The 23,862-nt window shown below is 37.0% G+C and overlaps 1 protein-coding gene across 4 annotated transcripts in view; it reads left to right on the top strand.

Moving 5' to 3' along the window:
• GRIK2 (glutamate ionotropic receptor kainate type subunit 2) overlaps positions 1–23,862 on the top strand; it is a 721,691-nt gene that overhangs the window by 270,917 nt on the left and 426,912 nt on the right. For all 4 annotated transcript variants that reach the window (XM_065911321.1, XM_065911322.1, XM_065911323.1 and 1 more), the window contains exons 3-4: positions 4,611–4,778; positions 8,652–8,909. In XM_065911321.1, coding sequence (XP_065767393.1) covers positions 4,611–4,778; positions 8,652–8,909 — 426 coding nt within the window. The remainder of the gene's footprint in view (positions 1–4,610; positions 4,779–8,651; positions 8,910–23,862) is intronic.

The following is a 23,862-nucleotide window of genomic DNA, read 5'->3' as shown; positions in this document are numbered from 1 at the left end:
CCACAGACATGGAGTCTGCTTAGTTGATCGTGCGGATTTAATCTGCAGCTTGTACAGTTGGTGGGAAGGTTGTGGGTCTTCTTCCTTAGTCACACTGCCCCTGGGTTTCACTTCTGGTTTTATTTCCACCTCTGCATGTGTGTCGTCCACTGGGGTTTGCTCCTGAGGCTGCCCTGGAGGGCTTGGGTTTGCCCCGTGAGGGCCAGGCGTGGAGGGGGTGCAGCTGCGTGGGTCGCAGGGGTTCTGGCAGCCCCAGGTGCTCAGGGGGGTTGGTGGCCAGGGCAGCAGGAAATACAGTCTCTAGAAGGGGATGGCAACCAGTCTTGGCCAATATGCTCCAGCGTTCTTCCCTGGAGAACCCGCTCTCTGTCAAGAGAAGCCTGGCAGGGCACAGCCTACAGGGTCGCAAAGAGTCAGACACGACCGAAGCGACCCTGTGCGCATAAACACGAGACCTTCTTTTCCTGTGGCAGCTCTGCCCCCGTGAGAGCTGAGCATGAAGGTGGTGCAGCCGCTTGGCCTGCGGGGAGCCTGGCGGCGCCCAGTGTGCAGGGACGCAGACTGCCTCCGCTGCAGGAGCTGTGGCCCGATCAGAGTCCTTTTTTGAGCCTCTTGTAGCTGCCGATCAGAAGGCCTCTTTGGCCAGTCCTTCTCTGTGGCTCTGCCCTTTCAGGCACTTAGAGGCCTCCCTTGCCTGGGGTCCTTCTCTGTTGTTTGGCATGACAGGCACTAAAGGGGGCACCCTGGGCGGGGTCCTACTCTGTAGCTGAGCCGTCAGTGCCAGCCTCTCTATTGTTCAGCTGCCCATGCTGGCACGTGGAGAGAGGCTATGGTGATGGCTCCACCCCCTGCGCCTGACTCAGCAGTAGCGCCTTACTTCCATGGCTGCCTGGTTTTCCTCCACAGGCATTTCCCACCCTGATCTCCTCCCTCACATCCCCTCAATCCATCTCTCCGCAGTCAACAGCAGCCCTCGCCCTGGGATTGCTCCACAATCCCTAAACTCCAGCTCCCAGCCGCTGTGCCTTCCAGGAGACCCGGGTTCCTGCCTGGGGTATGTATGGCTGCAGAAAGGACTGTCTGATTCTCATTCCATTTAGGCTGCCACAGATCAGCTGTTTCACTCTCAGCCTTACATGTTTCTCCTCTGACTCAGACAGTTACCCTACTGTGGGGATTGGACCCCCGCTTCAGTTCCCCCACCTGCCAAGGACAGGTCCAGTCCTACTAACACTCCTGTTTTTCCCCCTAGTTCCTTTGTCCTACTGAGTTTTGCATGGTTCTATATATTCTTTTTCACTGGTCGGGTACTCCTGTCCGCTCTCAGCTGCTGTTCTTCATGCACTTCTGTGTCTGAAGGTGTTTTCCTGATGTATCCATGGAGAGAGATGGACTCCACGTCCACCTACTTCTCTGCCATCGTGTTCTCCCTCTAAACTTTCTGTTTTGTATTGGGGTGTACCTCTGTCCATGGGGATTCTCTAGGCAAGAATACTGTAGTGGGTTGCTATGCCCTCCTCCAGGGGATCTTCCTAACCCAGGGATCAAACCCAGGTCTCCCACATTGCAGGTGGCTTCATTACCATCTGAGCCACTAGGGAAGCCCAGAAATACTGGAGTGTGTAGCCTATCCCTTCTCCAGGGGATATTTCCAACCCAGGAATCAAACCAGGATCTCCTGCACTGCAGGCAGATTCTTTACCAGCTGATCTACCAGGGAAGCCCTACTATGAATATTCTTGTACATGTTTTTCTTTCTTCTTCTTCTTTTTTTATTTTGATATTTTTACTGTTTGAACTGTTTGTTTTATACTAAGGTATAGTCAATTAATGATGTTGTGATAATGTCAGGTGAATAATGACGTACATAGTCATGTATCCATTCTCCCCCAATCTCCCCTCCCATCCAGATTGCTGCATAACATCGAGCAGAGTTCCATGTGCTCTGTGGTAGGTCCTTGTTGATTATCCATTCTAAATACAGCAGTGTGTGCCTGTCCATCCCAATCTAACCATTCCTTCCCACCATCCTTCCCTCTGGCAACCATGAGCTTGTTCTTAAAGTCTGTGTGTCTGTTGCTTGTCTTGTAAGTTCACTTGTATCATTTCTTTTTAGATTCTACATATAAGGGATGTCATGCAATATTCTTCTTATTTTGATGAACATAGATATACAGTTTTTCTTGGACATAAAACCTGGAGCAAAATTTTGGGCCACAGAGTTGGTGTATTCTCAATATTAGAAGACTCTAGCACATAATTTTCAAAGTAGGTTGTTACTTTGAAGAGAGGTGAAGGATAGGGAAGTTGTAACCTGCTATCATCATGTGTTGACCATTTCTGTTTCCTTTTTGTCTATTTATGCATGCTAAGTTGCTTAAGTCATATCTGGCTTTGTGTGATCCTGTGGACTGTAGCCTGCCAGGCTCCTCTGTCCCTGGGAGTCTCCAGGCAAGAATACTGGAGTGGGTTGCAATGGTCTCCTCCAGGGGATTTTCCCCATTTTCCTTTTACACCACATTCAAATCAAAACTTGAACAGGGAAAAGTAGAAGATTCAGTGCTTCATTTTATTTTGCTGTTAAGAAATGACTTCAGGTTTGCATTTCTGGAATCAATTCTGTGTTCCTAGTTAAGTTTAAGAAGTACTTTCCAATTATGCAATTATTTTTCTGTTCCATATATATGATCTTACATTTCTAACTGCATACTTTTTATTAAAGTCATCTTATCTCACATTTTAGGAATTAGGAATTTTTGTGTATTTTGCCTGAATGAAATTTTGAAGAAAATTACTGATTTGTAGTGGAATAGGCAAGGGGTTTCAAGTCAGGCATGCACAGATTCTAATGTTGCCTCTATCACTTGATAGCTGCAAGATCTTTGGTCACAAGATTGTTTTCTGTAAAATTATACTACTTGGGATTGCTTTGAAGAGTCAGTGAAATCTTAAACACTTATGTAGTGTTTGCTCTATGGTAATCATTGATTCTAAGTGCTTTGTTATGAGACAATTTGCTGTCTATTAACAGTTCTATCTACTAGCTCCATCATCATCTCTTTTTTTAGAGATGAAGAAACTCAGGCTGAAGATTTAAGCAACTGCCCAGTTTGCCTGGGCTGACAAGTGGCAGAGCCAGAAAGTAAACACAGTTTAACTCTGGAGTCCATGCTCATAGCACTGTTCTCCTCCACATACATGACATCTAATTTTGTTGTTGACACCCATTAAGTATTTGGATATTGATAAATACTTATTATCCTTCTGCTTAGCATAACTCACCAGGATTTAAACATATTCAGAATATAATTTCACAATAAGTTGGCTGTTATGTAACCGTACCATCAAACTAGTTGAAAAAAATAAGAGAAATATTTCCAACTAATATGATGTAAAATGAAATATTTCCAATTCTTCCTGAATATAAATTTGTCCAATCACTGTGGTATCTTCTGAGTCCTAATTCCTCATATTTGGAGGAATTATTACCATACCATGACTTCTTACTAATTTAGAATAGGTAGTGTGCTAATGGTATAATCTCCTGACATTCATGAGGTGTGAATTGCAAGCTGTGGAAAGGTCGTATTCAGGGGAGTTTAATTTGTGAATGGCTGTCCTGAGAGCACGTGGTGTGAAGTGTGAAAGGGAGAAAAATAAGTGTTCATTATCTTAAGTGTTTTGGTTTCCTAAAGACAGAGGTTGGAGGATGTCAGCTATCAGGTGCTCCCTGTTTCATTTCATTCACCAAATCAACAAGGAAGGGATTCTCTTGGAGACAAAGGTCTCAGTTAGGTCACTCACAACTGAAGAGAGAGAGATGATATCAAGGCTGGGGCACAACTGAGGGGGACTGGTCTGAGACACAGCTGATGGAAGGTGCCAAATGGAAAGAACATGTTGTTAAATTATATTGCACATTTTATGACCAAAATTATTTGCTACAGTGTTATTCACTGCCTAAGGGATTTTCATGATTCAGGAGAGCTATCTTTCAAAAATGTCAAGTGTTTTCTGAAAAAGGATGTAGAGAAAAACACATAGAAAATTCTACTTTGTTCTTTTTCTTGCAAGTAAAATGCTGCAATTTGCAAGTGAATAAGTATTTTGGGTTTTTAATATGGTAAGTTATTATTAAACTTAAAACTTAAAAATTATGATAAGGATTCAGATGTCTGAATAAACAGAGACAAATTTAATACAGTTTTCCCAATGCTAACCTTATAGCTTTTTATCAACATAGAGGACTGATTATTTTGGAACTGTGCAAATCTTTGAGAGTTCAGTACTTGATGCAGGATCTATATATATGTAGGCCCTAAAAGAAGCAACTACTAAATAAAAAGGCAAAATCATATTCAAATCATATAAAATTTTGATATCAATATCAAATAAATTTTGCCAGTGTGAATTTATGTTAAAGGGCATAAATTCAAATTTTTACTTGAATATTTGAAGTATTCATACTCCACATTCTTAGACAAATCACATATACTCACTCACACACACTCACACAAATTAAGTACCCAAATACATACATAAAAGTACAGACACCTTCCAAGATTTTCTCTGTCTTGTAAGAACTGTGTGATTTTTCCTTTCTTTGCCAGGTGGTATTTTTGAATATGTGGAATCCGGCCCAATGGGAGCTGAGGAACTTGCATTCAGATTTGCTGTGAACACAATCAACAGAAATAGAACCTTGCTGCCCAATACCACCCTAACCTATGACACCCAGAAGATAAACCTCTATGACAGTTTTGAAGCATCCAAGAAAGGTAATTGATAGACATTTAATAGTGTGTTTTCTGAAATTCAGATTTTTAGCTATTCTTAAGAGATTTCTTAATCCACAAAGTAATTAATAAGTCGCTAGAGATATTTTCATGCAAATATTTCTTTTTGAGCTGCACATACATTCTTTTTTCAGGAAAGGTGAAGTGATATGATTACCTGCTGAAAAAATTTGCTTATAACATGAATTGTAGTTATGTCTGGGATAGTGAAGTTGTTTTCTTTTCCCTTATTAATCCTTTTGTTTTTTACTACTAAACTATTCCTATTTTAAGAACCTACTAAAATAAAACAATACCATCAGTGAATTTTACCAAGTTTTACAATCCAATTTTACATTTTTATTTGCATTATGTGTCAATTCTATTTTACTACTGTGGTCTTAATTTACTGAGTATCTTGAAAGTTTTATGGTTCCAAGTGACTTAAAAACAACAGCCCAATTTTAAAACTTAATTGGAAAAATTTGATCAATCTTTCATTTAACTTGCCTATTTTTTAGCCACTTGATATTTCTTTTTGTAACTGAGAATAAATGGCTAATGATATAAAAATTGAATTACATGAAGAAATAATAAAAATACCGTATGAATTTTATTATTTTATAAAGCTGTATTTTCAATATGAGTAGACATATAATTTTCTGAGATATGAGTTTAATACATATATGAAAGAAAGTAATAGAGAAACTACTGTCAAGGCATTATTTGAAACAAACAACAGTTTTAGCAATAAATATATTTTGAGAGATGTTTTCATTGACTTACTTTGTCTAAGTAGGTGATCTTTTCTTTTGCATAGTTAGCATTCATGAAATTAAATTCCAAAAGGTAGATTTTCTCAAAGGAGTGGACTTAGAAAGCATTTGTTCTAAATTCTTATTTTTAAGACAGTGCTTGCTATTCTGTAATGCTAATATTGTTTTATTAGCTACCTAACATCTATAGAAATGTACATAATTACTTATAATTCTAAATCAGTACAGAGTTCTTCTAAATTCATTAATATTAATGGCAGTTGATAAGATATATTATTTCTTAAGATGAAAGTATCTTTCTTTTCCCCCAGCTAACTAGTGTTTATCAAAGCCTATGTTCTGCCTGCCCTTTGAATTCATATCTTTATGAATAAAAATAAGCTTTCACATTTCAGAACCATGTCAGGGTGATGAAAGGTTTTGAAGGCTGAAAAGGGGGGTAAAGGTTATTGTGAAATATGACATGTGTCATCATAATTGCAAAATAAGTCATTAGCTGCAAGACAAGAGCATTTGATTAGTGACATCGTTCATGATTATTTCCATTAGGAAGAAGAAGCTCTGTCTTAAATGAAATAATTTATACCAAAGAATATAGAATATGAGTACAGTATAAATAAAATATAAATAGATTTCCTAATGGTGCCTTCAAAGTAGCAACATAAAATAAAAATGTAGACTAGAATGTTCTGATAACAAACATCTTACTACCTTGGGACTATCTTAGCAAAATTATGAGGTGGTAAACTCATTTGGTTTTTAGAATATTAAAAAGGATTTACAAATTTTTCACTCATTAAAAATCCATTGGGAATCTAATTCCAGAAGTGACTTTTGCCTGAAGCTGAAAAAGCTCAAGTAAGTGTATGAATAACGTTCTTTGTGAGATATTGAAATGGTGGATGTCATGGTTTGGATCTTGTCTTGTGAAGCACTTGCTTGTTGACCTATGACTGCTTGGGCGGCACACGAATATGTAAAGAGATAATATGAAGTGAAAGTCGCCCAGTCGTGTCTGGAGTTCTCCAGGCCAAAATACTGAAGTGGGTAGCCTGTTCCCTTCTCCAGGGGATCTTCCCAACACTTTGCAGGCAGATTCTTTACCATTTCAGCCACCAGAGAAGCCCAAGAATACTGGAATGGGTAGCCAATCCCTTCTTTAGCATATCTGCCTAACCCAGGAATCGAACCGAGGTCTCCTGCATTGCAGGCAGATTCTTTACCAGCTGAGCTACTAGGGAAGTCCACTAATAGAAAGGAGAGATCTAATATAGTTTTGAATCTTATGAATCTTCAATAATATATGTGATACTGGTATGATTCATTATAAAATACCAATTCATTTGGACATTGTTAAACTTTTTTAAATTGGTTTTTCCAAGGCAAGAATGTAAGTTCAATGTTTAAGTTTTCACTGATATATGATCTTATATTTTTAATAGTTAGCACTGTTTTGCTCAATAAACTCTGATGCATTTGGATTTGAATTATTACTTGAATCATATATTGCTTTTAAATGACTCCTCTGATACCCCAAAACTCTATTTTTTCTTTGAAACACACTTCAGAAGCTCTGTATAAGCTAACATAATGTTTTTAACTTTTCTTGATTTGTGACTTGTCAAAAATCTAGAGAAGGAAGATCTTTTATTTTCAATGTATGTGAATTAAAATTTATGTGAGTGAAAACCTTGAGGCTCCAAACTTTCTACTGATTCAGAATTCCAATTATTACTTTAAAAGTAAGAATCTATATGTGTTCAAAAACTATATATTTATATCGAATTGCATTTTTGAGAAAAAATTAAACAAATGTGTTTTTTTTTTTTTAGCTAAAATTTATTTATTAAATATCTCTGTGCTTAAGAATCCATCCATCAAATTACATTTTATGTGGCAAAATCTCTGAAGGAAAAATCAGTAAATTTTGCACAGTAGAATGATAAACTACTTTGAAAGGATTAAGACTGAAAATCTAATTGATCCCTAAATCCCAGTTAGAATAGCTATCTATTAAATATTTTAGTCATCCTTATATATTTTCAGGGATAGACAGACTGTTGCCTCTTGGAATAGACTTCCACATTTGAACATTTCTTCTCTTCAGTTGTGTCAGACTTCATGAGAAACTTCTATACATTTGCCCTAATTCTTCCTTTACCAGTCAAAAGAAACAAATTTTAGCCTCTTTCACAGATCATATTCATGTGTTTAAAGATGAGTTTCATGTTTCCAGTAATTATTGACTTGCTTGACCCAAACGTACCACTTGCTTTGGTATGCCTTACACAATTTAAAGTTCTGTCACAGTTTTGCTATTCCTGTCTGAATACCTTCTAATTTGTTTATGGGTCTCTTAATTACTGTAATTATTATTTATGTGAATAAAATTTTCTACACATAAATATAAACTTAAAACTCATTTAGTGCATCATAAAAGTCTTACAGCATCCAAAAGCCAAATAAATAAAGATGATTAAATTTTCTGTATTTAATTAAATACTTTGATTATCTTCCTACTCAATGAGATTAATCCCTATGAAATCACCCTCTGTGACTCATGTCAGGTTTTGTATAGGCATTTGTTTGCACAGCTTGACCTGTATCATCAGATATTGCAGATACCAAACTATGTGCCCAACCATAGCTTTTTAGATGGGCCATGAAAAATAGATGGCTTCTGATTCAGAATTTGAAATTGTAGAGGATGACCAGTGAATCTGGGAAGGAACATTATTCCCCTGATTTGAAGTATTTCCCTGAAGTATCCCCTGGATATGAAGTATTTTTGCAAAATGAATATTCACCCCTTAAATTCTAAAATATTCTCCCTCTTTCTCCTCTCTCTTCTCCTCCCTTGACATTATTTGCAAAGTTATTATATTTGAACATTAGGCTGCAGGTGTCTAGGTGAATTTCCCTTCTAACAAACTGAGAATATTTGGAGTTAGGCAACATGTAAAATCAGCTAGTTATAGATGTTATATTAAGGACAAACAAATCATCCTTCAGGATGATGCCTTCGGGACAATGATAATGTGGTACTGTTGGCACGCTGGCATCTCCTCTCATTACTGACAGACTTCTGTCTCCTCTGCAGCCTGTGATCAGCTGTCTCTTGGGGTGGCTGCCATCTTCGGGCCTTCACACAGCTCTTCGGCAAATGCAGTTCAGTCTATCTGCAATGCTCTGGGGGTTCCCCACATCCAGACCCGCTGGAAGCACCAGGTGTCAGACAACAAAGATTCCTTCTATGTCAGCCTCTACCCAGACTTCTCTTCACTCAGCCGTGCCATTTTGGACTTGGTGCAGTTCTTCAAGTGGAAAACTGTCACAGTTGTCTATGATGACAGCACTGGTAAGAAAAAATCAGTAGCCTTTGGCCCTATGCTTTAAATATAGATAATTTTCTGAAACTCATTTGAGATTCTTGCTGTGTTATTGTTTTTTTGTTGTTGTTTTAAAATTAAGGGATAGAAAAACATTTGTAATCAAACACTAATTTTATATATCCAAATAAAGAACAACTGAATCATACATTTTTTTCCCTCTGTATGTGTAAAATAAGCACTTTTGTTCTGGGAATGATCAGCTACTGTGAACTATAGTGTTGGATGAAGGATAGAGATAGTATGAAATATCATATTGAAACATTTATTCAAGCTTTTTTTTTCCTACCAGTTTCAGTGTATTTTCCCATAGTAAAGCCTTATAATGAGCTGTCACTGAAACTTATCAAGAAATCGAGATAAATAAAGAAATTCAGAATTTTGCCTTAACATTTTTTGTAATTATTTATGTGCAAAGAATGTGTATGAAAAATAATAACCTTTCTATCTGTATAGCATGTTAAAATATCCATTGAAATTCTTAAGAGTTTTGGGAACTGTTTATATGCATACATGGTATTTATTTTTGTCTTTAAATGAATATTTGCTGGCTAGAGGTTGTCTCTGCTTTCCTATTGTAACACATGTTATTTTATATATGAATGGTTATCTTGACGTATCAAATAAAAATAAGTCTCAGAAATACAGAGAAAGTAAAAAGTTAAAAAAAAGTAATAATTTCCTTGGAAGTTATATTGGTGAAGAAACTGCATACTATTTTGATGATTACCTAGTGAAAAGAAATTTCACATTAAGATGTTTATCACTGGTCTAAATAGTGCTCTTTAAGTTAGAGTTTAAAAATATTTTATTTGAGGACATTTCACTATGCCTTTATGTTTACATCAAAAGTGAAATTCATTTGAATTTAAATTCTCTACCAATACACCTGAAGCACACTCTATGAATGCAGTATTTAGAACTATGTGCAGAAATGAATCCATTTGCCAATAAAGTTGACCATCTGCAAACTGACAGATAGGAGCTCTCCCAAGAGAACAGAGAAACAGGGAGTTACAGGGTTGGAGAAACAATGCAAATAATTTGAAATCTTTTAAAAAATGGGATAAGAAAGAGTAAGTCTAAATATACATTAATAGTGTAATTTTGCAAGCTTTTCCCAGGTGGCACAGCGGTAAAGAATCTGCCGACCAGTGCAGGAGACACAAGAGACAAGAGGCGCGGTGTGATCCCGGGGTCAGGAAGATTCCCTGGAGTAGGAAATGGAAACTCATTCTAATATTCTTCCCTGGAAAATTCCATAGACAGAGGATCCTGGTAGCTACAGTCCACTGGGTCACAAAGAGGGCAGACACAACAGAGCACATGCACACACATACCCAAGTGCAATTTTGCATTTTTTATTTAAAAAAGTAAAATTTTTATTTAAAACTTAACTTTAGAAAGAATACTTAAATTCCTAAAATAACCTAAGTACCTTTGATGTGTTTTTTAGCTTAAAACAGAGTTACTAAATTTATTGCATTGTTCTATTCTAAATCATTATTTTCTGTCATTGGTTAAGTTATATATGTCAACTTATGAATGGCAGGCTCTGTGTGAATGGTTTCTCTGAGCTTGTATGACATGATGCTCCAGGGCTAGCTCAGTGGCAAATTGGTCCACTTATGTTTGCTTGTGTGCTGAGTCACTTCAGTCGTGTCCAACTCTGTGCAACCCTATCGACCGTAGCTTGCCAAGCTTCTCCATCCGTGGGATTCACCAGCAGAACTAGGCAGGCTTTTACCACTAGTGCTACCTGGAAAGCTCCACTTATGTTTATGAATGGTCATATATAGAAATATACAAAATGTGAATATAAGTTCATTGTGAATCTATTGTTTATTTACTTCTCCTTTCCTTCCCATTATAATGCAAGAAGGACATTTTATTCTGACTTAATGTTACATATCCTCATATGTACATGCACATACACATGGTACATACACACATATATAATACATATATATGTATTTTAGATGTGATATTTTACACTTATTTATTATCTTAAAGCCCCTCATAGTAGAAAGAAAGTTGGCAAATGTCTGAAATGTTTATGATATAACATCTTTCCTTACTATTCTGTTTGTATACATATGGGTTTCACCTTTTTATTTCACATATGTGGTTCTTGGGTGATTGAATAAAGGGATAATAAGATTTGTAATGAAGGTCACATCATAGTTTGGCAAAGCAGTGTTTCGTATATAATTGATCTTTTGCTTGAGTATTATTCTAAATATTTACTTCATTGAGATAAATTTAAACAGATAAATATATATATATATATATATATATATATATATATATATATAGTTAGTTAGTTAGTTAGTTAGTTAGTTAGTTAGTTAATTAGATATATAGACTTTTAATGGAAACTTGACCTGAGATTAAACTTATTAAAAAAGTTTAAGTTACTATTTAAAAGAAACTTTACCACAGCTAACACTTGAAGCTGACATCAATACTTAGATATTCCAGAAGTCTTTGATTATTTCAATATGAATGCTAAGAGTCATTACAGGATTATTCATAGAATCAGTTCAGTTCAGTCGCTCAGTCGTGTCCGACTCTTTGCGACCCCATGAATCGTAGCACGCCAGGCCTCCCTGTCCATCACGAACTCCCAGAGTTTACTCAGACTCATGTCCATTGAGTCGGTGATGCCATCCAGCCATCTCATCCTCTGTCGTCCCCTTCTGCTCCTGCCCCCAATCCCTCCCAGCTGGATCTTTCCCAGTGAGTCAGCTCTTCACATGAGGTGGCCAAAGTATTGGAGTTTCCTATAGGTATCCTTAAAAATCCTCAAAGGGGAGAAAAAGCATGTTAATGCTTCATTTTATGCAATATTTAATCCGACAAATTTTGATGAAGCATCTGCTATGTGCCAGGGACAGTGCCAGGTGTGAGTATCTGCCAGTAAAAGAAACAAACTCCTGGCCCTTCTTGAGTTTCTAGTTCCTAATTAAGGACATGAAATTACTCATGTTTTTAGTATTATTTGTAGTGAAATATTTGCCTCTGTAACCTCTGTATTATGTGAGCTCTTCACTTTAACAGACTTTTGAGAACTTTGGTATTCTTGATTTTTTTTTTTTAGAGGCTAAAACTCACTCAAACATACATAGAAGATTCTCTTTGAAATGTGCTCATAAATATATAGAAATAGGCTTTTTCTGTTTGTTTGTTTGGGTATGTTTAAAAGTCTCAAGGTGGAATTTTAACTCAACAGAGAAACCCAACAGAGAAAATTTGTAAACTTCCCAAGTGAGCAAGATGACTGTTTGATCATGTGGGAGAAAATCTGATGACAGCTAGGACTGTGAACTGAAATGGGAGAACATCCACCTTATACCCAATGAGACAAACATTATTAACTTCATTATGAACTTATATGTCTGCTGTTCATTGCGGCATGAAGTATGCATTTTATTTATGTTTCTTTTTTCCCTTTCTAGATTTATTATGTGTGCTCTTCCTCCCATTTATATTCATTTCTATTTTGTTTTGTTGTCCAGTTTGATACATGATAATTATACTTTCATCCAGTCTTTGTTCCCACCCCCAAAACAGATGGGATGATAGATGAAATATAGTGCTGGAGTAGGAAAAATTCTTAGAACGATGTTAACAGGAGCTGTTTATTTTTTATGATAATTAGCATTTGTTGTTGTCACGGATGAATGCTTTTAAACACCCTGAAAGTCTGTTATAGCTCTGAATGATGTCCAAAATGATGGAAAAGAATTGGCTTCAGAAACAAAGCTGTGTTTCTGTCAGTCATTTTGGAACATATGATTCATTTTAAATATAAACTAAAAATAAGTTGGATAGCTCTCAGCTTGTAAGCAATTCCAAGATAAGTATGAATATTTGCTTTAAAATTCCTGTGTTTCATCTTTGTTTATAGATCAGCAGTCCATTAACAAAGAACTCTGAACTGGTAAACAGAAGTCTGGGATTCTAGTCCCAGTTTTGTTACTAAATTACTGGTACAACTTTGGAAAAGAGAAGAGGGAAGTTGAAATGACTACAGAAAACAGCTATGATGCACTAGGCATTGAGGTAACTGCTATTGTACATAGCAGTATTATTACTGCAGTATTATGTACATAGCAGTACATAAACTATGACACTTAATCTTCAGAGCAATTCTGTAAAAACAATCCAATTATAGGGATATAGGTTCTCAGTTCACTATCCTTGCTTCCTCAGGGAGCTGGCTCTTCTGCCCACCAGTAGCCCAAGGCAGAAACCTGAGCATCTGCCTTGATTTCGACCTTTCTTCGGTCCCACAAACAAGCTCTAATGGTTATTTAATTCTATACCTCTGAGAACTCTCAAATCTGTTCATTTCTTTCATGCTTTCTAACTAATTCTTAAGTCAAAATATTTCATCTGGATTATTACTAACAGCCTCCTAACTGATGTTCCTGCTAATCCAGTAAAAAGTAATTTTTAAAAATGCAATTCTGACCCATTATCCTATTAATAGGTCTAAGGATAAAGTCAAACTTTTTTGAAAGTCTTATAAGACCTGATGTGATCTAGTTCCTGTACCTCTCCATTATTTCAGTGTAAACTTGAGTCTAAATTCCTCTTATGTCTTTCAAATTGAGCCATTAAATTTCTTTTGGTTTCTGAAAAGTCCTGTCCTGTCCACGTGTTTCTCTCATTCTGACTCCTGCCCCTCCTCCTCAGTAAACACCCACACACATGCACTTGGGTATTTGCACCCACACATTCATTTGTACCATTTGACTTAGATGTCACAAAGAAACGCTGTCCTTAGCCCAGCTCCCAAGCAGGAATAGGTTTCCCTCAACACATTCCCATAGCATTGTGGTTCTCCTGTGACCCTCTCCCAAGAGAACATCAGTTCAGTTCAGTTCAGTTGCTCAGTCGTGTCCGACTCTTTGCGACCCCATGAACCCCAGGACGCCAGGCCTCCCTGTCCATCACCAACTCCCGGAGTCCACCCAAACCCATGTCCATTGAGTCGGTGATGTCATACAACCATCTCATCCTCTCGTCCACTTCTCCTCTTCCCTTCAATCTTTCCGAATCAGGGTCTTTTCAAATGAGTCAGCTCTTCACATCAGGTGGCCAAAGTATTGGAGTTTCAGCTTCAGCATCAGTCCCTCCAATGAACATCCAGGACCTATCTCCTTTAGGATGGACTGGTTGGATCTCCTTGCAGACCAAGGGACTCTCAAGAGTCTTCTCCAACACCACAGTTCAAAAGTATCAATTCTTCAGTGCTCAGCTTTCTTTATAGTCCAGCTCTCACATTCATACATGACCACTGGAAAAACCATAGCCTTGACTAGACGGACCTTTGTTGGCAAAGTAATGTCTCTGCTTTTTAATATGCTGTCTAGGTTGGTCATAATTTCCTTCCAAGGAGTAAGTGTCTTTTAATTTCATGGCTGCAGTCACCATCTGCAGTGATTTTGGAGCCCCCAAAAATAAAGTCAGCCACTGTTTCCACTGTTTCCCCATCTATTTCCCATGAAGTGATGGGACCAGATGCCATAATCTTAGTTTTCTGAATGTTGAGCTTTAAGCCAACTTTTTCACTCTCTTCTTTCACTTTCATCAAGAGGCTTTTTAGTTCCTCTTCACTTTCTGCCATAAGGGTGGTGTCATCTGCATATCTGAGATTATTGATATTTCTCCCAGCAATCTTGATTCCAGCTTGTGCTTCCTCCATCCCAATGTTTCTCATGATGTACTCTGAATATAAGTTAAATAAGCAGGGTGACAACATACAGCCTTGACATACTCCTTTTCCTATTTGTAACCAGTCTGTTGTTCCATGTCCAGTTCTAACTATTGCTTCCTGACCTGCATACAGATTTCTCAAGAGTCAGGTCAGGTGGTCTGGTATTCCAATCTCTTTCAGAATTTTCCAGTTTGTTGTGATCCACACAGTCAAAGGCTTTGGCATAGTCAATAGAGCAGAAATAGAAGTTTTTCTGGGACTCTCTTGCTTTTTCAATGATCCAGCGGATGTTGGCATTTTGATCTCTGGTTCCTTTGCCTTTTCTAAAACCAGTTTGAACATCTGGAAGTTCATGGTTCATGTATTGCTGAATCCTGGCTTGGAGAATTTTAAGCATCACTTTCCTAGTGTGTGAGATGAGTGCAATTGTGCGGTAGTTTGAGCATTCTTTGGCATTGCCTTTCTTTGGGATTGGAATGAAAACACCTTTTCCAGTCCTGTGGCCACTGCTGAGTTTTCCAAATTTGCTGTCATATTACTTTACAAACGACTGTTCTTGGCTGAATTTTCCACTAGATCGAATACAAATCTGAATAGCTTGGAACCTAAGGTTGCCCACCATTCTATCACTAGCACCTAGTATTACCTGGCTAATGGAAATACCTGAATCAATATTTAAGGAATGAATGCATGAAAAGGTATTGTCATACCCATTGTTTAGACAAAGAAGCTCCAATGGATTAAGTCATCTGTCCAAGGTCGACTTAGTTTGACAGCTTTTTAATACTTTGCCATTGAATAGGTAGATTCAACAATAATTTTCAGATATACAGACATGATTTTTCCTATCATTTCAAAAATTTTATAAGTAATCTGGAGTGAATTGTGCTTATATGTTAGCAGTGGTTAAAATGTACTTATTTGAACAATCATTATCAAGCATCTTCTGTGTCCTAGGTACAGATGCTATTTCAGCATGAGAGACAGGATTATAGATAAAACTTTGTCTCCATGTGCTCAGAGTTGAGTGAGGGGGAGACAGAGCATGTGAGCAGGATACTATTATAGTGTAACAAGTGCAGATAGAGACAAGAAAATAATATTGTGACATTTTAGGAGATGAATATAGACATAAAAGAATTTAGGGGAGTGGAAGGTTTTAAAGGCAGAGGAGAATTTTGGAGAAGGTGTGATAATTTTGAAATTATAAAACACAAGAAGAAATGCTTCAACTAGAGAAGGAGCTTAAGGGTGTAACGTGCAAATGTGAGAATGCTTGGGAAGCTCATCTGTCAGGGAATTGCAGGTACTTCATTGCAACGGATCATCAGGAAAGGGAAGATGAGGAAGAATGAGGGAGGATGTATACAAGGCCAACGTAGGAGAAATCAAAAAGAGCTTTTTCCTAGCTACTGTGCTTCGAAGCTTGCATGTTACAGCAGTACTGGTCGTGTCTGCCTGATGTGAACCTGCTTTTCAAACCACATCGAGTGCCTCAGGGATAGACAGACACTCAGCCAGTACCTTTCGGAGGCAATCAAAAAGGACACAGAGAGTGGGATGTCCATAAACTGGACTGTGGATTGAAATCCTGGTTCTGTTGTGTAACTTTCAGCAAGTTACTTGACTTTAAAGACATGAGTTGACACATTTGTAAATTGAAGATGATCATACATCAGGGGATTGTTGTCATGATTAGTGAGATATGCGAAGTGCTTTATAGCTCCCATGTAGGTAGCAAGAGCTTAAAAATGTCAACAGTAGAAATGCCTTGGGGACTTCCCTGGTGGTTCAGGGTTGAAAATCTACCTTCCAATGCAGGGGACACAGATTTGATCCCTGGTTGGGGAATGAAAATCCCACACATGCTGCAGGGCAACAACAGAAGTTCACGAGGTAACCAAAGACCCAGGGCAGCCGTGGGAAAAAAAAAAAAAAAAAAGCCATGTCTTGTGTTCCATTTATTCCTAACTATAAGAAAAAGAAATTATTCAGTCCTGCATTTTAAAGTATGAGGACGGTTAGATGTAGAAAGTTGAGGTCACTTGCCCAAGGTTTCACAGCGAGTAAATGGTGCTGTGCCTAGCTGCTCTGCCATGTCCTACTCTGCAGCCCCATGGACTGGAGCCCGCCAGTCTCCTCTGTCCATGGGGATTCTCCAGCAAGAATACTGCAGTGGGTTGCCATGCCCTCCTCCAGGGGATTTTTCCAACCCAGGGATCGAACCCAGGCTTGAACCCATGTTGCAGGCAGATTCTTTAAAGACTGAGCCCGCCAGGGAAGCCCAAGTCAATGGTAGATCTGGATTTTTGACCCAACACTATCAACTGCAGAACTCACTTTCTTAAATATTGTGACATAATGATAGTTATTATGTTTTTATTTGGTTCGTTTTGTCTATTTTAAGAACAGGAATGACACAGTCAGAACTTCTTTTGGTAGTTTCTCTGATTATAGTATGGAGAATGCATTCAGGCTATTCAGATAATATGGGGAATAGGATAAGACCAGAAGCAAGAGAATTTCTGAATTAGTCAAGTTGAAAAAGCAGCAGTCTCAATTAAAGAATTTTTGATGGAAGGATATTGAAATAGAATTCTGGGAAGATTTAGGAGATACAAATTGTAGGCCTTAGTATGTAAACAAGCAGAGAAGGAGTGGAGAGAGAGACGGTAAGAATGACCACTCCATTCCTGGTCTGGACTACTAATCAACGCTAATCAACAGCACATTTACCGAAAAGAGGAAAACAAGAAAAAGAAATGCGGGAAAAGGTATAATGAGTCTGACTTTTAACACATTAAACTTGAAGCACCTTTGAATCATACAGTTATATTGGAGACAGAAATTCATCTTGAAAAATAGAAGTTTAATATGGGCATGTGATGCTCCCATTGACATTCCTCTGCTCTCCATTTGGACTTCTTTGTGATAGGAGGAAATGAGGACAGTTGACAAAAAACAGGGTCATGGTACAGAAAAGTTCAGAGTTATGCTACTGAGTAGCCAGTCATGAAGACGCCTATAGACCTGAAAATAATTTAGGAGAGAGAATATGTAAATTTTTTTAATTAATGAAGGAAAGTCAGTAAAATTTTTTAGATGTTAACTTTAAGAAACTTAACTTTGATTAACTTCATGATATGAGTATAGGAAAAAAAGTGAGGACCTTTATCCTAAGCAAAAGCAGAAATGATTTCTTTACTAACTTTATTGACTTGAATGAACTTTATTTATAGACTATGTTCTACATACTCCTGTGTGTGATTAAAGTTAGTTTAAGAAAAATGTGAAGTCAACTAATGGGACTTCCCAGGTGGTGCAGTGGGTGAAAATCCACCTGTAATTCAGGAGAGGCAGGCGACAGCAGTTCGATACCTGGGTCAGGAATATTCCCTGGAGGAAGACATGGCAATCCACTCCAGTATTCTTGCCTGGAGAATCCCATGGAAAGAGGAGCCTGGTGGGCTACAGTCCATAGGGTCACAAAGAGTTGGATATGACTGAAACGACTCACCATGCATGCATGAAGTCAGCTAACAGTAAAAATTATTTTACTTTGGGGGGTACCTTTGTTTAAATAGAATAAATACAATTAAATAATTCAATAGATGCTGATGTGAAAAATATGTTTTTAGAAGTTACTAACTTTTGAATAATATAGTAATTCCAGGAAAGCCTGGAATGGTTATAAAACATATAACCAAATAAATTTAATTTTATTTCAAGGTCTGGGATTATTTGATCTAAGATGTTTGATTTTATGTTATATGTTCTAAGTACAAAGCCTTCAAGTTCTTTAGTTCCAAGTGGGAATATAATTAGCAATTATGAATTAAACCTAATTATTTGGATATAGGTGATTACGTAGCATGGCGTATTAATGCTTCCATCAAGTTGGTTCTGCATGAACATAGTTCTTTATTCCTATTTAAGCAAGCCTCAAAATTGTTTGGAATATTATTATTAAACTCTGATTACATGATAGTATTTTTAAACATGTTCATAGAACTAATTCTTTCTCTGAGTTTTAAAACCTTTAAAGTAATGCCAACTCTAAAAGATAAATATACAGTTTCTAATCCATAACAATCATACATTTCATATTTCTGCCAATAGTGGAGTAAATACACATGTATGTCTACAGTGTCTACAGTGATCAGTAATATTTTCCAGTATTAGAAAATCAATAAAAAATTGACATAAAGTGAGAATAATCTCCTTGTGATGGCCAAACACTGCCAGTTTTCTGTATTTAAATCTGGAACATATTGGCATGAGCATCTTGGTAGTTACTTTTCCCCTACCCTTTTTCTGATCTTATCTGTCTGCCTCTCTATGCTATTCAGGAGAAAGATAGCACTTAAATTATCCTTCTGATGTAGTTGACAATTTTGACTGTTCCTTTCTTTAGTGAAAGAATAAAATTCTCCTAGTTTGGCCTCTGTGCCATCATTCTCTCCTTGCTATCTCCTTCTTTTCAGCCATTTATTCCCATTCTCATACTCTTAAACTCGTTTTTTTTTCTTTCTCTGCTCCTTAAAACTCATGTTTTTCAAAGTTTTATTCCCAGGCTTCCTGTTTTGTACTTGTTTACCTCACTGTCCCTGAAGCCTGCCGTCTGACTCATGCCTTTCTTCACCCGTATGCTAGACTCACCACTGGACGCCTCTGATAGCTTCTGGCAAGTGCCCTACTCATAGATCCAGCCACCCATTGGTCATCTTTATATGGACATCTCACCCAGCATAACAAAAAATAAATGTATTGCCTTTATTCCCAAACTTGCTTTTTCTCCTGGGTTTCTGTCTTCATCTGGCTAGATTCCTCGTGGTCATTCTAGATTCTTGTTTGTCCTCTCAAGCCTCATTTCTAACTGATCACTTAATACCTATCATTTTTATCTCACATTTCTCAGATTTACCTCTTCCTCCACCCTGACCAGATGTTTTAGTTAATATCCTTATCCTAAATCACCTAGACCATGTCCTGTCCTCTACTGTATTTAAGTTCATGTCTCTGATGCAGACAAAATGGTCTTTTTTAAAAGGACAGGTATAAAGCTGTTTGGTGGCTCATCATTTCTTGGAAAGATGAGCTCCAGATCCACAGCATGGCATGCATGGCTTTCTTTGTTGGCACTCTCATGCCTCTGGTTTTCTTTCCCCGGTCTTTCCTTTCTCAACACTTATGCTGCAGCTCTCCCTGAATAACTGTGGTTCACCCTCAACAATCATCCTCTGTTCTGTCAAATCTCTTTGCTGAGCACAAATTGTTCTCTCGGCTTCTTATGCTCTCCTCTTTCCGTGTTCTATTCACCACCTCCAGGTGTACCTTAAAATATTCTTGCAAAGTAATTTGTGAAGTAACCATCCCTAACTTCTCCTGACATGAGTTCATAATTCTATTCTTTGTGCATACAATGCAAGAGTTTAGTTGGTAACATAGTTCATCATCAATTTTGTAATACAATTATCAACATGTTCACATGACTCGTGTAGCAAATGTGACACTTTCCTTAGCCTAAGAGCTCTAAATATTTTATGTTTAATTTATCATTTGTTTGCTTCTTCATTTGTTTTTTAAAAATAATTTATTTCTTTATTTAGTTCACAAATAATTATCAAACATTTACTATGTGTCACTACTGTTCTAGGTACTGGAGATACAAGAGTGAACAAAACAGACAGAACTTCTTTGTCTTGTGGAGTTTGCATTCTAGTTTAGAGTGATAATAACAAAATAGATATGTCTGTATATAGGATCAGATGTGATGTGTCATGGAGAGAAATAAAGCAATGGGGTCATGTAGGGAGTATATGAGAGGGAGTGTTGCAATGTTAAGCTACATTGTCAGAAGAGATCATATTTAGAAAGGGAAATTTGAGCTTGGACTTGAATCAGCTGAGGAAATATGTCATGGGAGTGTCTGAAGAAAGAGTATTTCAGGTAAAAAGCAAGAAGGTAAAAAAATAACCAAGGGAGAAGAGAAAAAGAACTTTAAGTAAAGCAGGGGTTTTTTTTTGTGTGTGTGTGTGTTTTTTTTTTTAATTTTAGTTTAGAGAAGGATGTTTTCAGAAACTGAAGACTGAAGGAGATTTTTATGACATCTGTCATTTTTTAATGTGTGTGTATGTGTTTATGTATATATGTACCTATATGGCTACATATATATATGTTCCATTATGACATGTTCCATATGTCTTGGCAATGGTAAGTTATTTATTTAAAGATAACTCATTGTAGAGACTTTCCCACATACAGACTTATTTGTATACGAGTTAGTTAGTAGTGGTTATGACCCAGAGCTGTGTTGTGGTCTCATTTGTTCAGTCATGTCTGACTCTTTGAGACTCCATGGACTGTAGCCTGGAAAGCTCCTCTGTCCATGGGATTCTCCAGGCAAGAATGCTGGAGTAGGTTGCCATGTCCTTCTCCAGGGGATCTTCCTGACCTAGGTATTGAACCCGCATCTTGCATCTCCTGCATGGGCAGGCAGATTCTTTATAACTAATTCACCTGGGAAGCCCATGGTCTATAGCACTGACCCCTAAAATAGTGATAGGATTCATTTATAATTGTAATAAGACTTCAGGGGAAGAAGAAAAAAAAGTCTGACGTACTCAGTTCTGCAAGATGTAATAGATCATTTATCAGATACTTGATTAAAAATAAATTGGTTCTGTATCAGAAATAATTTTTTAAAAATCGAGATCCTGAATGGGAAAATGATATTCATTGTACATCAGGTGAACACGATTGCCTTCTGAAACAGTTTTTTGTTTCCTATTCAACATTCTGTAAATGTTTATTTTGTTTTAAATATAAGGTATATACCTATATACCTTCTCTAGAATCAAACATTTTGAAAAGTAAAAAAGAGTTCACACCCCAGTTCTAGACAGGCTAATTGTGCATCAGGAGGTGGTGCAGTGTCCACTTTGTTTGTATTTCAGTGATTCAAAACGAACCTCGAGAAATGATTTTTTTTTTGCATAAATGCATTAAAAAATGTACTAGATCTATACTGTCATACATAGAGCTTTGGTTAGTGGAAGCTAATGATGATGCAAAACCTAATATACACCTTTCCTTTCCTTCATATAATAACCAAAGGTATTATTTTACTCATCACAAATTCTTGCATTTCTGTGAACTCAGTCATCTTCCTTTTGATTAAAGAAAATTTATCGTATAACAGATATTAAAATTAAAATCCAAAGCTCTGGTTCTTAAATTTAATTGATATCAAGTAATGGGATTTCCAGGGCTACTGTTAAAACTAGAGGTTTCTAGGTTAACTGCTATTACTCAGTCACTCTCGGGTTGTACTCAAGGACTTGCAATTGGAATGGGACACATAACTAATTGTGATAGGCATTACTAATGTTTATCAGTATGTGGCTAACTCTAGTTATAGACATAGAGATGTTGAAGTCTCGCACCCAACCCTTGGATTTCAGTGTGACCACATGGATTGTTTTAGGTGATGGAATGTGGGCAGGAGTGCTCCTCATTTCTGGGTGGAAGCATTTAATTGCCTGTACTGTTTGAAGTATCTCAAAATACTGAGCTAAAATATCAAAGAGACTTGCCTTGGGAAATTATTTAGATCTATAGCAGACCTTGCTTTTATGTGACATAAAATCTTGTTCTGTTAAATTGCTGTGGTTTGGGATATGGTTTTTCCTATACCATAACCTAGTCTAGTCATTCTCAAACTTCACCGTGTGTTAAAATCATTAGGGAAATGTGTTAAAACATTGTTTGCTGGCTTTAATCCCAGCTTCTGATTTAGTAGGTGTGGGATGTGGCCTGAGAGTTTTTTCCTCATAAGTTCCTAAGTGATCATGCTGCTGGTCTAGTGACAAAACTTTGAGAAACATTGATCTGTCTAATCTTGAATATTATGCAAATTATAATATTTTTAAAAATAATTGATAGTAAGTCAAATTTGTCAGTATAATAAAGTCATAATTTTATAGATAAAAACAAATTTTAAGTAAAACTAGAATGATTTGTAGTGATTTAATATTGACAAAAATTATTAATCACTTATTAAAAATATATATTCATTGTCTGAACTTCCACATTGAGTAGTTTTAATTCTGCCAAATATGTTTGTCCTTAGAGTATTTTAAACAGCTTTGAATTAGTTGTAATATGGAGGAATAATATTGTAACATAAATATGATAAAAATTTTCAAATGTAAATTAGTATGATTTCAAATAATCAAGCACTGATAGATAAAATGTTTTATAATATCTATTTCAACAAGTTTACAAATAGTTTTACTTTTTAATTTAATTTTAAAAGGATTTTGTAGAAAGTGATATTTGCATGACCAATGGATGAGTATGATTTGTCAATTAAGCATTTTAAAAAAATCTCCTGTTCCATTTTCACAATGAATTTTTTATGCTTTTATCCAACTGAAATAATTGTGTTGGCAGTAAAGAAAGAAACTTAAGTCACTCCTTGAAAGCTTAATACTAGCTTGTTAATTACCCTATTAACTACACAATGAGAAATGCTGCTGCTAAGTCGCTTCAGTTGTGTCCGACTCTGTGCGACCCCATAGACGGCAGCCCACCAGGCTCCATCGTCTCTGGGATTCTCCAGGCAAGAACACTGGAGTGGGTTGCCATTTCCTTCTCCAATGCAGGAAAGTGAAAAGTGAAAGTGAAGTCGCTCAATCATGTCTGACTCTTCGCGACCCCCTGGACTGCAGCCTACCAGGCTCCTCCGTCCATGGGAGTTTCCAGGCAAGAGTACTGGAGTGGGTTGCCATTGCCTTCTCTGACACAACGAGAAATGAAAAGCTATAATTTCCTTTTCTAAAGTGTGATTGAAGGTCAAGGAGTTCTTATTGGCATATTGAGAGACCAAAGGAAATGATGCAATTTTTTTCTTATAAATACCATCAGATGTCATTGGAAACTCAGCCAAGGAACTAGATCAATGTTTAAGCATATCTTTAAAATTTATTTTTTATCTGTTTTTAAAGGAAACACCACCTATTATATACTAAGAAGTAACCTGATGCTCAATAGCAAAAAAACAAACAATTCAATTAAAAATGCTGAGAGGGCCTGAACAGGAGACAAATAAATGGCCAAGGGTTACATGAAAATATGCTCAACATCACTAACCATCAGGGAAATTAAAATCAAAATCACAGTGAAATATCACCTCA

This window comes from Muntiacus reevesi, chromosome 19 (genome assembly GCF_963930625.1).
Source record: "Muntiacus reevesi chromosome 19, mMunRee1.1, whole genome shotgun sequence".
NCBI classification, from domain to species: Eukaryota; Metazoa; Chordata; class Mammalia; order Artiodactyla; family Cervidae; genus Muntiacus; species Muntiacus reevesi.
The sequence above is the reverse complement of the archived record's forward strand: the minus strand, read 5'-3'. Positions and strand labels throughout refer to the sequence as shown.